The 12,093-nt window shown below is 49.8% G+C and overlaps 1 protein-coding gene across 1 annotated transcript in view; it reads right to left on the bottom strand.

Annotated features, from left to right (window-relative positions):
* Positions 1–12,093, bottom strand: part of CSMD2 (CUB and Sushi multiple domains 2) — a 229,439-nt gene that overhangs the window by 32,712 nt on the left and 184,634 nt on the right. The window contains exons 43-49 of the mRNA XM_042885206.1: positions 11,876–12,053; positions 11,376–11,521; positions 7,772–7,852; positions 7,294–7,407; positions 5,542–5,730; positions 4,929–5,075; positions 3,810–3,998 (exon numbers count right to left, since the gene is read on the bottom strand). Of these exons, the coding sequence (XP_042741140.1) occupies positions 3,810–3,998; positions 4,929–5,075; positions 5,542–5,730; positions 7,294–7,407; positions 7,772–7,852; positions 11,376–11,521; positions 11,876–12,053 (1,044 nt within the window). The remainder of the gene's footprint in view (positions 1–3,809; positions 3,999–4,928; positions 5,076–5,541; positions 5,731–7,293; positions 7,408–7,771; positions 7,853–11,375; positions 11,522–11,875; positions 12,054–12,093) is intronic.

The following is a 12,093-nucleotide window of genomic DNA, read 5'->3' on the forward strand; positions in this document are numbered from 1 at the left end:
GGAGGGGGAAATTCAGGAGGAAAACTGACAAAGAGGCACAATGCCAAATGGCTGTGCAGGACAGCAGCGCTTGGGAGGAGCTGGGCAGGATTGGGCCAGGCAGGTCCCAGCAATGCAAGCACCAGCCAGACACAGACAGGCTGGAATCGCACTCACTTATGCTGCAAGAGTTTCCCAAGTTGCTGCAAACCCTGCTGCCCTCTTTCCTAATGCTGAGAAAAGCAGCACTGGGAATCTGTCATTCAAATCTGACTCTCCCAGTGTTGATAAGAGCTGAGAAATCAAACCTGAGCTGCATCCATCCAGCAAATGCATGAACTGGAAGCTGAGCCTATGTCTCCTGAGCTCTATGCTGACCTTCCTATTATTCCCCCTGCAAATAAACAGGAGCTAGGAAATCATCGAGTGACCTCCTGGTGATGTGGACCCCACTGAACACTGAAAGGAGAAACCAACATTCTCATGTACAGCATCAACACAACACTGGAGCTCTCCACCACTCAAGGTCCAGAACGTTTTTATCCCACCACTACTCCACGAGTCGGTCGGAGCCCCAGCCTGGAGCACAATTACACAGCACCTCACAGACACTGGTGTTGCTAATAGGTGTGAGTAATTCAGCAGGCTGGTATTAGCATGATCAGGCATATCCCTGGTTGAAATGATAATCACACGTATGTCACTTCATCGAGCTAAGGAGCTCAGCGAATCTCTTCACAAGGCTGGGTGTCTAGACAAGCAGCCACGCTGAATACCAATTTCATTCCAAGGCAAAAGAAGAGGAGGCCTGGGAAGTCCCACCCTTCCACTTCCACCCTGCAGTTCTCTTGCTATGCCTTTTGATGCTGCATCCTATCCAAGAGGATGGAAGAAAGCTGAGCCCTTCCCTTGCCATTGTGCCCTGCAAAGCTTCCTCCTCTCTCTGGCTCAATTCTCTGCTGCTCCCAGGGGCTGGAGAGAGAGATCCCAAAGGCAGCAGCACTGCTAGTAGTTAGTTAGCAATAATACGGAACTTCTGGGCCAGAGACAGTTAACCAAAATGTTCATTAGGCCATCAGAAATAACAAGAAAAGTAACTCTCTCCTCCTGCAGATGGTCAGGCTACAACATGAAGATGTGCTGGTCAGGAAGAGCTAATTAGGACTGCAAACTCTGCTGCACCTGATGGCAGTCCCATCCTTCTCTGCAACCTGCCATCTTTGAGCAGAAGGAGCGATGGGGAACTCATTACTGACACAGTCCAGCTTTGGTTCTGGGGTGGCGATAAACCTGCTCCAAAGAGCGTTTCTGAAGCTCAAATTCTGGACATTGAAATCTACAAAAACCAGAGATTAAAGGCAGAAGCTGTTCCAGGGGAAAGCACAATCAACATTTGGCCAGCAGAGACCCACTGAGAGTGAGATCCGGGGAAAAAGGAGCGCTTATGGGGTGCAGAGGTACAGAAGCTCAGTATGCAGGAAGAAAATGTGCTAGGAAAAGGGACAGAGGCTATGAAAGCAAATCTGCAGCTGGGAATCCAAAAACAAAGCAGCTTAAAAATAGACAGCAGAGACAGAAAAGGCATATTAGATCATCTTGTGTTCTCCTCCATTGTGCCAACGCAAGATTGTTCCCTGTAGAATATTCTCTGCTGCTTCCATAAATGTCAGCGAGGACAGAGCATGTAGTAAAGATTATTCAGAGGGGACGGGGAAGGGGAAGAGGATTATGTGCTGGCAGGAGGAAGCTACGGGAAATGTTATTTGTTAACTAGACCATGTGTTTACGGGGACCCCGGTTCTCCTCCTCCTGACACAGCTGACTGTGTGAGCAATTTATGCTGTGCTGCAGATCGAGTTCCCAAATCTCTGCCATTTTGTTCTGGCCACCAGAAAGGATGAGAAATTGAGCAGAGCCCAAAACAAAAGGTTGCCAGTTGGCTTTGGGAGCAATGCAAAAAAAGAAGTGCTGGATTTTCTGCAGCTGACCTGAGCATGGAGAGCTGTGCCAACCCCACTCTCAGCTGCTGGGAGCCAGGGGGAGCTGCACTGCCATGAATTCTCCTATGGCTCTGTTTGCTGCTGCTCGCCCACCTCCCACTCCCAGCTCAGGGCATTCGGTACCCATGGGATGTTGTTGAGATCCCTGATGGGAACAGAGCAGAGAAAGGAGGTGACTTTCCCAATGGGGTCACAGAGAGAACCTGCGTGAGCTCCGAGGAGCGTTCTGCTCCCACCCCTCTATGCAACATGCTCCCAACATCTCACATCCTCTCTCTGTCCATCCCCTTCTGTCTCTGTGTCTGAAATGCACCCCCCGTGCAGCTCCCAGAGGTAAACACAGGCTTCGGAACTGAACGAGGCTCAGGTGGCACTCCAGCACACCAGGACAGCGAGTGCTCGGCAGCATTACCACTGTTCTTCATTATGTGATTTTCCTTAAAAAAGGAGCCGGTGCATCAGAGAGATTCCTTGTGCTGGGCTGAGGGTTTGCAGGCACAGTTGCCATGACAGCCCTGTGCATGCCTGGCTCGTGGTGCCGCTCAGCAGCCCCAGCCCAGCTACTGCTGCAGTTAAATCATCACCAGAGCCTGTGCCCATTTCCCCAGCTCTCCCCCGCCAATGGCGCCGTGTTTTGGTGACAGAGGATTGGTTCACTGTTTTCCAACCACCTTTACACAAATACAGCCTTGGGAGGGCTCCATCAAGCACCCCCGTTGCAGAGCATCCCTTATGAGGCAGGACTGCACACAAGCTGTGTGCCTCCAGAAGGGACTGAGCGATTCATAGAATCAGAAAGGTTGGAAAAGACCACTATGATCATCATATCCAACCACTGACCCATCGCCATCATGCCCACGAAACCATATTCCTAAGCAGAAGGGAATTTTCAAGGCTCTTTGGAATCCCCCACGCTAAATAATCCTGCTTAATTTTCCTTAAGGCTCGGGCTGGGTGATGATGCAGACAGTGCAATGGGATTTTGCCTATGCTGTCTCTGTTCTCTGGCTAGTTTCCAGGGAAGTCAATGCAATATTAATCCCCTGTGTTCAGTTCCCTTGGAATTTGGATGAATGTTCAAAGACACTGAAAGGTTTCATCTGAATAAAGACGGTCACCTTATCAACACAGGGATGATTGGTGGATTCTGAAGAAGGTGCAATCAGAAAGTGTGCATGAAGAGAGGAAATAGTGCAAATGCAAACCTCCAGGCACGCTGCCCTGTCCTGCCCTCTCTCCCACGCCTGGAAGGAGCCATGTGCTAAGTATGATATGTCATAATGATTATGGCTAATCAGGAGGTGATGTGGAAAGAACAATGGCATGCCTGAATCTCACATGAAGCCAACAGAAACTGGGCACCATCTGAATCCCAGGACCTCTCATCCCCCACGGACACACACAGAGCTGAGAGGGGATTTCCAGAAACACTAAAGGAAATCCCAAGCACCAAATCCCAGCAGGACTCACACTACTTTCCTCCTTTCCACATTCTTCCAGGCAACAGCTCCTCCTGTCCTTAACTGAAGCTTGGCTGTGCCTTTACTGAGAATTCAAACGCTGAAGGTTCTGCACACATGGACTTTCTCTCGCCTGCCCCAGCGCAGACAACGAACGACCCCCTGCTCCTCAGCAGCTAACTCCCTTCCTTCCTTGCTCATCTGCTCCCAAGGACTCGCACATAAGAGGATCACCTCTCACTGCCTCCACGCAGCTCAAAGCCTCAGCGGGGAACCAGGGCAACTACAACAGCCTTTCATTTGTACCCATTTTACTCAGCCCTTCCCAGGACTGCCAGCTCCTCGGAAGGACGCAGCCTCTCGCTCTCACCTTGGCACAGCGGGGTCGCTTCGTTCCACTGGAAGTAGCCCTGTGGGTGCTGGCTGCAGGTGGCAGTGCTGTGTCCCACCAGCCGGTAGCCGCTGTCGCAGCCAAAGCGAACCGTGGAGCCGGGCTGCAGCCCCGTCTGGCTGAGGATCAGTCCATGGGCTGGAGGCTGCGGGAGGCTGCAGTAAGGAGCTGCAAAAAGGGGAAAGGGAGGTACAGAAATCAGCGCGCGGGCTGCAGCGCGACAAATTCCTTTCCTGTTCTTGGGCTGTCCTGGCTTCGGCTGCTGACCATAACCTGAGGCTGTACAAGAAGCAGAACCAGGGACAGATAAAGACAAAGGCAAAGGGGGAAAGGGTGCAGAGCTACTATCTGCGTTTCGCTCAGCTCTAGAAATAAAAAGTAATTTCTGATAATTAAATATTACTTAATTCATTTACTGAGTAAAGTCATAACTTATTTATGACACGCTGGCAAGTTCTCAACCCAGTTTTATAACTTCCATTAATTAAGATCTGCTAAGTTCCAAAAAATAGTAATTCACTTTAAGGAATTCTCAGCAAGCACTCGACACGCAGCAGCAGTTTTGTGCTGAATGAGCAACCAGGAATCCCTGGTTCTGCTCCTGTAAGAAAAGTGCACAATGCCTGAGCAGGGCACGAGGCTTTTGATACCATTTTCTACAAGTTTGTAACTCAGTAAGTGACACCTGAGTGTCCCCACGCAGCAGGAAGCTCTGAGCACAAGTTACATTTCGTGATGTTACTTTTCAAACATCTCAAAATGGTCTCATCTTTACAGAGACACAATAATTTTGTAACAGGAATCTGACTGAACTGCAGCGGGTGGGTTTCATTCATCTAAAACCAAGCTGTCTGTGGTTATACATTCTGGTTCTGACTGCTAAGGGTAGGAAGCCCAGACAGAGCCGCTGGGTTTTGCTGGTGGTGGAGCTGCTTTCCCAAGCCTCAGAACAAGAATTCGTGTGCCTTCCCGCAAGCTTTGGCACCTTTCTGTGGTCACAGATGGCCTCTGCCCCTCTGCAGCAGTTTTGTGGAGATCTGTAGCTGAAGGGATGACCGGGATGTTGGCACAGCCATGCAGCCCCTGCCAGGCACTCACCAGAGTAGCGGATTTTGAAGCCTTTCCTGTTGTAGGCATGATCAGAGGACCAACGGAGATAGACTTTGTTCCCGCTGCTGGTAACAGTCAGAGGGGCAGAGTAGTTCCCACTGAGCGACAAGAGCAGTGGGCTGTGGCCAGAGGGACCTGGAAGGAAGGAGGAGCATGTAACAGCCAGGGCTGGCACACAGAAAGTATCACCATGGGCCCTATGTGCCAGAGTGCCTTTCTGCAAGAAGAAACAGGTGTGCTTTGGAATAGCACCGTGTGAGCTTCCATTTCACTGTGAGCTCGTGCTCAGTGCTTGTTTTGCGAGCGTGAGCTCCAACGAATACACCTGGCTCCCAGAAAACCAACAGCAAAGAAAGCCCTGGTGGCTGTAGCAAGACCTGGCTTCTGCTCCAGGTGAACACAAGGGCTTCAGCAAAGCACCTCTATTCTGCATTTGGCTGCACAGCTGTGTCTTTAGGAGTGCTGACACATTCCTTGGCAGTTTGTCCAGGCCTATACAATACCTGGTCTGCACAGGCTTTAAGGATGGCATTCACAGCTAACAGCTCTGCTACCTCTTCCCTTTTCCCTCAGATGCAAGTCAAACTGGTGAATCTCTTACCATCAAAGATCTCAAACTCATCATATTGCTTCTCACTGAGGAAGTACTCGATGGTAAGGGAGATGTTGTAGCCGGGCTCCACCTTGACCACCCAAGAACAGGTCTGGAAGTGAGGGTAACTTCCCAGGAAGCTCTGGCTGAGGATCACACCGGTGGAGTCCGTCATCACGGCGTTCATGGGGCAGGGCACTGCAGGGAACGAGAAGGAGAGGCCGCAGAAAATGAACACCAAATTGAAAGGAAGGGGCAAAAATCAGGAATGCAAAACAATTCAACAGCCTCTGCACCATTTCACACGCTTTTCAAAATGAATGGCACCGCAACCAAACGACTGTCCTCAAATTGCAAAATGTTCTCTTGGAAGCCCCTGGAAACTCGGGGCAGAATAAAGTGGGGAATGATGGACTTATCCCAAGGCACTCATTGAGTTGTCAGCAAGGACAGAAGAACTCTAATTCATTTCTCTCACCACTGGAGCCCCCAGTCAGAGGAATTCTGGACATAGCAATGCAGCTGAAAGCCCTAAATGAAAAGGCTGGCAACTGCACCCCAGGAGAGGAGGCTAACACACAAAGTGAGCAGAAAGCATAAAAAGAAAGGGATCTTACTTTATCCATAATTGTCTCTAAAACCCAGTGCAAACATTGCACTTGTATTAATAGAAAACAGCCAGAACTATCCAGAAAGAACACTGTATTCTTTCCAAATCCTTAATCCTATCAGTGATTTTTTGACCTCTGTAAATTGGTGGCCAGATGTAATTTAAGGAGTCCCTTTACCCCCGGGCTAACAACCATCAGCAAATAATTGAATGACCTCCCTTTCTCTCCTTCAGTCACACTATTTCAGAGAGAATAAAGCTACAGAAAAAATATCCCATTATATGGTAAAAATGTTCAGATAGGAGGGAATGAAGGAGATGAAATAATCACAGTTGGAGCAAACAGAAGTAGCAGCAGGAACCCAGAGGATAAATAAGGTAACACGGTAGCACGGAAACATCCCTGGGATCCCTCCTGAGCAGCAGCAAGGTGCACAATGCAGTGTGCCCCAAGCACTCGTTTCTCTCCCACGTCAGACATTCTGCAGCACCAGCAGAGGCTGCTCCTCGCAGGAGGAGGGCTGGGCTGCAGCCTGCTCTGCCCTGCTTCGGCTGCTCACGTCTCACTGGCAAACTGTCAGGCACAATTCCTCCCCCCACCCCGGGTAAGGACGTTTGGGTGACTGCTTTAATGACTTCACGGAGGCAGCCAGACACAAAGCGTGGCAAAGCTCCATCAGCACGGCTTCAGTCAGTCCCACTTCAGCAAGTCCGAGCTCAAAGTGCTTTCCTGCCTTCAGGCTGTGGGGGGTAATTTGGCAGCACCAAAAAGAAGCAGAGCCCTTCCATATGGTGCTGAGAGCCCACAGATCCCCCAGCAGGAAGCAGAGGAAGTTCCCTATCATTTATCAGGGAGCTGCTGTAGCGAGTCACCCAGCACATCCCTCATCATTACTAAGCTGCTGCCGGCTGAGCCCAGTGGAGGTGCATGGTCCAGTGCCACGAGGCAGGCAGGGCAGCACCCCTGCCCCATCATTTTCCAGCATCAGGACCCCAGAGGCCAGAAAATTGACCCCTCTGATGCAGCATTTGCAAGGAAACCTCTTCCAGCTGCCACCCCTCATTGCTACGTCCCTTAGCAAGCCCTGAGCCCATGGCAGCCATCCCTGGGCAGGAAAGCTTTGGGTGCCAGTGGGGACCCCAGGCTGTACCTTCACAGGTGGGTGGAGGGCCTTCAAACTGCAGGTGAGTGCCCAGTTTGCAGGTCAGGATTTCGTTTCCAATCAGTGTAAAGCCAGGAAGGCATCTGTACCTCACAATGTCACCTGCAGGAAGAAACAGAAAACATCCTGACCGAGGAGAAGGATGAATTGTGCCCTGAAAAGAGGGCCAGGAATATGGTTTAGTGGTGGGTTGTTAGAGTAAGGGTAGTATGGTTGGGTTGAGGTTGGACTTGATGATCTTGGAGGTCTGCTCCAACCTAAGCAATTCTATGATTCTATGAAGTGTGGGGAGCTTGTTTATGGTGGCTGTTGAGCAGGGCCACACACCAGGCAGTGTCACAGAACTACACGTGCAAAGAGGTCCCCTGGAGCCTGGGATTTGGGATGGACAACATGTGTCCTCCTGTGGGCACTGCCAGCAGCTGAGCACAGCAAGGGAAGGAGGGCACAGGGACCGTGAGCCTACCTATGTTAAACTCCTCATTCTCAGTGATGATTTCTGCGTTGGGAACCATGGTTGGAGGCTGACACCTGAAGAGCTGGTAGGCTGAAAAGACAGCGAAGGAAGAGCAGCAAATGTTAAGCTGGGGATGGAAGCAGCCACGGTTGTCTCACAACAGCACAACAGACATCGGAGCAAATCCTCCCCTGACCAGCAGAAGGGCAGAAATGCAACCGGCCCTTTCCTCTCCAAACACTGCAGAGATGGCTCCAGTTACCTGCGTTCCCAGAACAGCTTTTTAAATTTTTATTTTTTTTTTGCATCTAATAGGAAACAGATTTTCATCAGTCTGAGGATCCAGAGGTGCCTGGGCTCCATTGGACTGTTTGGATGAGCACTGAATGGTAACTGCTGGGTGCTGCCATAAGGCAATGTTGCTGTCCTCTGGGATACACGAGAAGGCCCCTCACTGGGGTTAGGTCAGTCACAGAAGAGGAGAACTCTCAGACTGCTCCAGCACCAAGTAAATTACAATAATTATTCAGAGAATCTCAACTTGACCCTGAACAGAGATCACAAACCTCTACGACTTATTTTTAACCCGGAATTATTCATTAATTTCTTCTGCAGATAACTCCAGGAGTGCAAACGTTTTCAGCTGCAAACTCTGCGTGTAGCTCAGGTCACAGAGCAGCTCGGCAAGGCTGCGAGGCTCACATCTCACACCAGGCAGAGCCATGCAGACGTTGTGCAGTTAGGTGGCTACGTGGGAAGGGCTCCAGTCGAGGAGCACCCAACCAAACACACTGCAAAGAGCACATCTGCTATCAAAAATTACAGATGAGCAAACACGGAACAAAACAAACGTACTGCTTACAAGGAGAGGGGTGCATGAGGTTTGAGAACTGCTCTGCTTACGAAAATAAACACACAGGAGCTGCGAGCGTGGCTAAATTGAAAAAAAAAAATGGTACTGGGAACTAAATGAATATTAATGAAAGACATTTTCTGCTATTTGCTCAGCACTTCTGTGCATCTTTGCTCCCCCTGCACCTGACCCTGGACAAGCATAACTTCCTCTGAAATTTATATCAGCCCTTTAATTTAAGATACTGGAGCTCAAGCTGCCACTGAATATTAATTCTTACCAACTCCACTATGTCAAACTCTTCACACCACAGCAAAGCTGGCAGCAACCTTAATGAGGCTTATGATAATGCTTAAATACACATGTAAAGAAGCAGATTTCCCATCCTCTCACCCCAATTTCCCTACCCCCTAAGGTGCTGCAGAACAATAATGCTGGAAGGTCAGCATTGCAGGCACGGAGCGCTCTGTACTCCATGGCTGCACTGCATCCAGGAACGGGGCTCAGCTACAGCTCACTGATCCCTGGGACTGTGTGGCGCCATCAGCATCATCATCATCACCTCCTGGGTGTGCAGGAGGGGAGAGGCAGCGGAGGGGGCAGCGGGGGAGAGCCCTTGTGCTACACAGCCAGGAGCCGGAGGGACAACACTTGTTTGCAATCTTTTAAACAGCTGTTTGACAGCGGGGGAAGGGGGAATCCGCAACAAAAATTTAAATTAAATGCGATTTAAAAAGCACTTGACAGCATCTATTGAAGTGGAAAGATAACCCACATTTACAGCATTAATCTCCTCTCCTTAATGGGCCATATTTCAATAAAGAGGTGCGATTAAGAAGGCTTCAGCATATGGGTGATACAGCACTAGCAAAGCTCCTTTCAACAGCACATCCATTTGTTCTCACCAGGACAAAACAGAGTCCTGTCCTTGAAACCACAGTGGGACCCTCTGAGTTACAGTGCCATAAACCCCCCCCCCCCCCGTCACACTCACACTTCAGTTGGTGCTGGCACCTGAGCTAACCCATTTAATAATAGGTGCCACATCATCATTTTTCAAGGGCTGCTATTCAATCTTCCAGCTCTCTAAATCATTCTTTTGTTTCCTCTCCTCCACCCTGAGGAAATGTTTCTTTGCAGGCATTTGAAAGAGCAATGGTTCTCTGAGAAGGGTGCTGCTGATCTGCTCTGCACGGGAAAAGACAATTTAAAGCTGAAGGGGGGCGTCTGTGTCCCAGATCTGCCAACGTGAAGCTGAAGAAATGAAAATACACATTGCTACAGATCCGGAGGAAATTCCATTTCCTGCAGTTACACCCCGAAGAGCAATGCCAGCACTGCAAGTGACTGTGCTGTGCGATCCCAGAATGAACATTTCTCCCTTCTCTCCATCTCCCCAGTGCCACGAGGCTCCACACGCAGAATGAGAGGAATCTCACCCTGCAGGCAAGCACCTCAATCAGCGAATCTCTCCGGTTAGGCTTTATATTAAAGCCTCATGTATAAAGGGACCAATAAACCAGTGAGCTGTGCTTTAATAAAAGGCCAAGAGAGCCCATCTGGAAAATGGGCTCCAAACGGCTGCTGGCTGACGCTGCTCCTTCCAGCACCACTCCAGACCTCCTGCCTGGACAGCCCAGGGTGGCTTCAGACCTCAGAGAAACCACGAGCTGAAGAAACCTCAGTATGAAGGGCTATCAAGGATGGAGGGCAGCAGCACATGCTGATGGGCTCTGAGCACAGCAAAGACAGTAACAAATTCGTGTGACACAAAGAAGCATTCGCTCAGCTGCAGCAGCGTTCACATACTGCTCATTTCTGCACCAAACTGCCTAACTCCTGGTTTTTTGCATAACTCCTACATATGCACCATGGTCTGATAATATAAATCTTGCAGCGTTTTGCAGCAGAAAACCAATTCCCTCCGAGGCCTGGCAAGCACTCTTTGAATTCAGCCAATCTGTATAATTCTTGCCTTTTGGAACCGAGCGTAAGCTGAAACATTCTGCACAGATTCATTGTGTAACTCATGTTAGACTTTGCTGAAGTTGCTGCAAGCAAATCGCCAGAGCAAGGGGAAGTCTCCATTTGCACCCAGCAAAACCCAGTACTGCCGTAGCAACTTGCTAGCTAATCCAATTTAAAATTGGGTCCTCTTTCAGAGGCGGAAAGCAGATGTTCTCATTTTGATGTAATACCCAACACACCTCTCTGGTGTGAGCTGCACTCACACCGAAGAATCCCCAAATAATTCAGAGATTTACAAGAATCATTTTCCTCCCCGTGGAAACGAAGCCACCTCTCCATCAGAACACAGCTGATGACCCCATTGGTTCAGCATGGCATTGGAAAGACAATACCGTGTCCAGCTAGAACTGCAGAGAGGGAGAGTTTTAAGTAAACAGAGAGCTATCCATAATGGGATCTGCCACGGGGAGGACAGTATTTACAGCATCACCTTGAGAGGGGCGCAGGATGGCGTGGCTGTTAGTGCGTGGGCTCTTGGCTGTGCCTGAGTTATCACAGTGTTACAGATGGATTTCTGCATCTGCCCAGACGGCGTGACCGCTTGCCAGCACCTGATCGCACAAGAGACCTTCAGTCTCAAACTTGTGAGAACTTCACCCCATTGCAGAACATTTCAGGTAAAAGCCCATTTCTTCCATGTATCGCCTCCCCCCAGGAAGCCACAGCTGACCCACGCCCCTCTGCATCCCAAGGCAGGTACAGTGCATGCATCGTGCAGGAAGCAATACAGACCATAGAAGTAAATGGCAAAAATCCCTCCGTTTGCAGCATCACTGTGGAATTTCACCAGGACCTGATTGGAAGAGCTTTGGGCTGACTTCTTAGCAGAGTTGCCAGTGAATACTCCAAGCTGCGGGGCAGTTTGCTGAGGACCATCCCTAAAATTGTAGGTGAGAATACAAGAAAAAGGCACTATTACACACCTTCAACCCCAGGCAACAACCACCCTCCTACACCACACACACACAGAACTCCCCCCAGTACCACGCAGGTTTGATGTGCCCCACTTTAACAGCCGATGATCACAGCAATTAATGGAATTAAAGACCTACTAAGTCTTAAAAACGCTGTCCAAAATCCCACTGTCCCCACAGGATGCCTCCTCCTGCTCTTAAATACAGCACTCCCCACACCTTGCAGCAACGGGAGCACTCTGTCTTTGCAAGAGCATCTTGCTGAAATGCAGCCGGAGCAGCAGCTCTGCTCAGTCCTCACACCTTTGCTGTACTCACCAAATGGTGATGAAATCGTTGTAGGGCTCTGTTTGCAGCAGAGTGAAGTTGAGATGGATTCCATAGCCCACAGGCACTGTAAGGAGCCACGTGCAGTCCTGGGAATTGGGGTACTGGTTGGGAAAGCCAGGAGAGTAAACTGTCCCATTTTGGGTGGTGACATTGCCCCCGCAAGGCACTGCAGAACCAAACAAATACAGACCTAGTGAAGAAATATC

This window comes from Lagopus leucura, unplaced genomic scaffold (assembly GCF_019238085.1).
Source record: "Lagopus leucura isolate 7727_CA_CO unplaced genomic scaffold, USGS_WTPT01 Super-Scaffold_100048, whole genome shotgun sequence".
Taxonomy (NCBI): domain Eukaryota; kingdom Metazoa; phylum Chordata; class Aves; order Galliformes; family Phasianidae; genus Lagopus; species Lagopus leucura.